Source organism: Artemia sp. Qi Xiang Cuo, chromosome 18 (assembly GCF_049724085.1).
Source record: "Artemia sp. Qi Xiang Cuo chromosome 18, ASM4972408v1, whole genome shotgun sequence".
Classification (NCBI taxonomy): domain Eukaryota; kingdom Metazoa; phylum Arthropoda; class Branchiopoda; order Anostraca; family Artemiidae; genus Artemia; species Artemia sp. Qi Xiang Cuo.
Window position 1 is genome coordinate 7,610,983 of NC_142811.1, and position 5,722 is coordinate 7,616,704.

The window sequence follows — 5,722 nt, forward strand, 5'->3', positions numbered from 1 at the left end:
TAGACAGGCTTATACCTTATGGGCCTAATGGTCCAGTCTAGTACAAGCTCTCTACGAGGGTAACGAACGCAGTTATGATTTCAAAAATTCTTAGCTCTTCATGAGTATTCATTTATAAGAAAACTTGTGTCACAAACCAGACTATTAACTTGAACAAGTATGACAGTCTTTGGCAATAGTTTCACATATTCAAAAGAAAAAAAAAACAAAAAAAAAAACGCTGTAGCTTCTGCCTTGTAGATTGCACAAGTCCATAGGATTATGCCCAAACGGGCGATGTAAACCTGATTGTAGAAACATAAGAAAATGTATCTCTTTTCCGCTCTCAAGATCAGCCCGGCGATTTTCGCTGTGTACGAGACATCCGAAATAGTGGAAAAGTAATGCAAACAGGGTTTTCGATTTTTGTTTTCTTTTAGGAGAGATACTTACAGCTTAAACATTCACTTATGCTCCTTACCCTCTTACGTCTTTCATCTGCACCTAACTTAAACTAAAGCTGCAAATCCACTAGACTGAACGCTCTCGTCTGCCGTCGCGTTTGCTCTAACACACTTGAGTCGTTTTTGAGGGGAACATCGACCTCTAAGTCGCGGGATACATGTTTTTTTCTTTTCATGTCAGACTTGGCCTGCATGATAAAGGTAAGGGTCACACTTTTGAGCGAATTCCTATGATCTGTTTTCACGTCTTTCAACGTAGGAAAGAACCGCTCTACAACTGCGTTCGAAAAAGGCAAGGTCAAAAGATACTGCACAACCCCCACTATGTTGGGGAATCTCTGCGTACCATTTGGCGTCTTCAAAGAAGCCATATGCAGCCAGAAATCACAGACGTCTGTCACATCTGGAAGATCAAAGATCAGTAGACTCCGCCATTCTTCTATAATTTGTCGTGCATCCCACGATGGTGCCTTATACCGCAGAAGGATCTTTTGGAGAAGAGTGACATCACCGATATCCAAATCTTTCCCAGGGTCAAGTATTTCACACAATGTAAACAGTTCATCTTCAAATGAAAATCGTTGCTTGATTTGCTTTACCGCCTTTACATACAACTTCAGAGCACATTCATAGATGACTTTCACTTCACGTCTATCTGCTTTTGTACTCGGGTCTGATTGCAAAGTCTGAAGAGTCTCTTGAGCTGCAACTCCCAAGCACACATCTTCCACTGCAAGGTATTCAGTCGTGTTATCGGGGTTAAGATTCAAAGGCGAGGTTGATCTGACATAGCTGTTCCTCATGAAATTCATGGCCAGTTTTCTCAAGAGTATCTCCACCTATAATTTTATTTTATGGAACAGCGGTTTTTCACTTTGGAAAAGAAAATTAAAATCTGTAAACAGCTCTAGTACATAGAGCTGGAACTCAAGCTGAATCCGAAGCAGTGGATTCTTTAGGGCTTGCCATGCCCTGTCGTTTGCGTGAGCGGGATCTTCAGCTACTACTAACTGAAAGTAGCTACAAAGTGCATCCCAATTCTGCAATAGTCGCTGAACGCACATCCGAAGTGATAGCCAGCCTGTCTGACCTGGGGCAAGCACATTCAGGACTGGGATGTCAGTAAATAGCTGATGTAGTTCAAACTCAGAGCACCTTTTGGCACTCATGTTGAAGTGATTGTATACAGTCCGACATAGATCTTCCAGTTGCTTTTGTTTGAAAGCATGAGAAGCCACCAAATCAATAGAATGGCTGCTGCGCTTGACACACATCACAGATGGGAATTTTTCTTTGATTCTGCTGACAACGGAGTTCTCACACCCAAACACAGTATTGGAAGTGTCTGCACAGAACCCAGCCCAGTTCTCTGTAGGTATCTTTTTATCTTCAAGGACTTTGCATAGCAGATTGAAAATAGTTCCCCCCTTCCCGTCGGAAAACTCAACCATATCTAGAAGGTCGACTTCTACTTTGAAATCCTTATTGCAGAACAAAACTGCAATTGCAAGTTGTTTTTTTACTGCCACATCAGTTGTTTCATCAATAATGATAGAAAAAGGCGTCAATCTCAACTGATCACACAGAACTTCATTGTAGTGCGGTCCTAATGCCTGTCTGATCACATTTCGCTTGCCCAGCCTAATTTTTTCAACAACAGCCTTGTGTGGCAAACTTTTCAGAAAAAGTACAAGAGTTTCTATAAATGATAAAGGCAGATTGTTTTCTACAATGAAAGCAGCCACCTTGGCGTTTAGGCTTTCTTCTTCGTTTTTGTCTGTGGCAAGGACATGATCAATCCTTGTAGTGAGCTTTCTTGAAGCCTCTAATTTCCTTACACTTTCACTGTGCTTCGCACTCTTTTCAAGTTTTCGGAGTTCGGATTTACCACAACACAAGGACTGACTGCAGTGCGAACAGAAAGCCTTTTCTTCCGAAGACTTGTCCTTTGCAAGCCACCCTTTAAATTCAGGGACATTCAGCCAGTTGAATTTGGCTTTTTTCCTCTGAGCCTTATTTCTTGGGAAGGATCTTTTTTCTTCTCCCTTTCTTTTCCGCCTTTATTCCCCACTAAGATATTCAATGTCAGTTTCAGAAGATGATGAGCTGTCCGACATGATGGTACTTCCTGCAAGCAGACTTGATAAGTAAAATGTAATAAGTGTATTACAGCAAAGGATCTATAAAGTATGCTTTACTTCAAAAACAAAGAAATTCACTGTCTCTTAACTGTTGAAAGCTGCTCTTCTTAAATCAGAATGTAATTTTAACAAAGATATTAGCAAAAGATGAACCTGTGAAGCACATTGAATAATTGTGTAGATGATATTGAATTAATCTCGTAGATGATAGGTTTGTTGTTTTCAATACAGTTTGACTGAGTAATTATAGCTTTCTTGATCTCAATAGTAAAAAAAAGAAAAGAAAACACGAATGTGAATTATATAGTCTATGCCACTTTTTGATATATTAAAACAAAACTAATCTATGACACAGGCTACACCAACCTGAAAAAGCCTGTGTAAATCTACTGTACGATAATCAGAGTAGCCTTAAAGGAAATTGAAACCCTCTTGACATTTTAAACCTTCCTTGTAGGATACCCTAGTTATAGCCAGTCAGGAACTCTACTCTTTTGAGACTATCGCGCAATAGAGCCAACTGTGCCTGATAAGTGGATATGCTACTACTTAGTGAATGCCCAAAACGAGATAGAGTCCCGAGACAGCTAATTTCCACTCAGGAGAATATCTACCAATTTTTCTCCTAAGTGGAAGTTAGCTGTGCTTGAGAATAATTTCACTTTGGGCATTACTGACAAGAGACAGATTCTCTCCACGAGAGGAAGTTGCCAGGGCTGGGTGATGATCGCAAAATAGTAGAGTTCCTGACTGGTTAGCTATAGCCAACTGCTCAGAGAAACTCTTTTTTTCTCCTTCCATACCCCGGTTTCAGACACACGCAGCCCATGCAGGGTACATGTAGGCTACATGTAGGATATCCTGCTTGGTGCAGAATCTATTTATTCTGTCCTGAGTGGCCATAGTGCTGCTCAGGATAGCTACGATGGTTCAAGTGTGCTTCGCAGATCAGTTCTGGACAAATTCTGGGTAATTTCTCTGTTAGAATTAAACTTGACTTCAAGAAGAGTGCCATAATTACCAGTCTTTTACCGATCTACATACCTAGACCCACACCCAGCTTGCATTCTTCTTTTAAGCTGGCCATTTTGAGACATTAAAACATTCTGAACTTGTGAAGCCCATGGTGTCACTAAACCATGGTGGCCTAGCTCTCCTGTAGGCTACTATGTTGGCAATAGACTTTCTAATCTTATACTGGCATTGAAAAAAAGTCTCACCTTAACTTTCCTCACCTTAACAAGAGGGCCGAAAATCCGACAATGTCGGAAAAATCCGACATAGTGGAAGCACTGGTTGGCTGTAGCCTCTGTGGCTATGGCTTCTGGAAACTTAATGATAATGATGGTATAAACAGAGTTACTACCAGGTCAAAAATAAAATCCCGATTTGTGTTTTTAAAAAATCCCGGAATACAGTTTTTTGGATACTGGTGCGTTGTATGGGCCTTTACAAGAATTAATTAAATAAAATTTCCACAAAATAAGTTTTTCAAAGAAAAGTAAAGAGCTCCATTAAACAAAAAAGGAGTAAAAATAAAATCAGATAATCTACAAAGCGTGAAACTACCACAAATCAGCATCAATAAATACATGAAACTCAAAACGAACAGAAAGTACAATAAATAATCAAGACACATTGAAAACGAGCAGAAATTAACATACGTTGGGCTCAAAGCCCTTATGGCTTCCCAAGATCAGAACATAATTTGCACTTTACTGGAAAAAATACAAATGAATGTGCATTGTCAGTTCGATATACATATACTGATATTTAGTATTCAAAATGTTAAGATTATTTGATTTATTAAAGTTATAAAAGTAAAAACATTTATGTTTTTTTCAGTAAAGGGCAAATTATGTTCTGGCTAGTCCCCGAAGCCGCGCCACACCGACATGACGGCGGCGAATGTGTGATTTAGTATCGGCAGCAGCGTGCCCCCAGGCACCCCGAAATTCTTTTGGCGGCTTGTCGCCAATTTCTGACCGGTGGCGCACCACGGGTAGCCGATTTTTCTAGCCAGAACATAACTTGCACTTTACTGAAAAAATACAAATGAATGTGCATTGTCAGTTTAAAATACATATACTGATATTTAGTATTCAAAATGTTAAGATTATTTGATTTATTAAAATTATAAAAGTAAAAACATTTATATTTTTTTCAGTAAAGTGCAAATTACTATTTTTCTTAAATAAAATGACCAATTCTCATCCAGCCATCTTCTGCTCCTGCTTTAAAAAATGGATTCTGGAAAACGTCAATGAAAATGATGGTATAAGCAGGGCTGCTTCCAGCTAAGAAATAAAATCCCGATTTTTCTTCAAAAAAAAATTCAAAATTTCGAAAATAAATCCGGAATACAGTTTTTTGGGTATTGGACAGAACAAGAATAAGGCCAGAACAAAATTTGCACTTTACTGAAAAAATATATATTTTTTACTTTTATAAGTTTAATAAATCAAATAATATTAACAGTTTGATTACTAAATATCAGTATATGTATATTAAACTGACAATGCACATTCATTTGTATTTTTTCAGTAAAGTACAAATTTTGTTCTGGCCTTGGGAAGGCATAGGGGTTTTGCGCCCAACTTATATTAATTTCTGCTTGTTTTGAGTTAGATTCGGTTAATTATTGTAATTTCTTTTCATTTTGGGTTTCATTTATTTATCAATGGTGATTTGTGATAGTTTCACGCTTGGTAGATAATTTTATTTTATTTTATAGACAATAGATTTCTTTACTGAAAAAAATTCAGCAAAGTGTAAATTATGGTCTGGTCTTGGGAAGACAATAGATTTATTATATCTCTTTAGATTTTATTCTCTTAATTTTCTTTAACCAGACCTTGGGAGAAATTTACAACAGAATAGTTCTTTGCGTTAGCTGATTCAGCTGTAGAACATCTTTTTCAGTTTCATAGGAGAAAGTTCCACTCAGTAAACTTTTCAATGTAAGACTTTTGTGTGCTTAACAGTAGTAAGAGAAAAATTGTATTTAACTTATTAAAGTACCGAAGACCCTAAAAATAAATTTGATAGTTTGAATTAGTTAATTAGAAATTTAAACAACTATGTATATCCTTAAAAATTTGAAAAAAAAATTGAAAATATACTTTTTAGTGAAAAAAG

The 5,722-nt window shown here is 37.5% G+C and overlaps 1 protein-coding gene across 1 annotated transcript; it reads right to left on the reverse strand.

Moving 5' to 3' along the window:
- Positions 1-493: 493 nt before the first annotated feature.
- LOC148941160 (uncharacterized) lies at positions 494-3,671 on the reverse strand. Its single transcript, XM_089104596.1, has 3 exons — positions 3,629-3,671; positions 1,358-2,403; positions 494-1,282 (listed from the first exon to the last, which is right to left on the reverse strand). Exons 1-3 carry the CDS (start codon positions 3,669-3,671, stop codon positions 494-496), a joined length of 1,878 nt encoding a protein of 625 aa, XP_088960722.1.
- Positions 3,672-5,722: the final 2,051 nt, after the last annotated feature.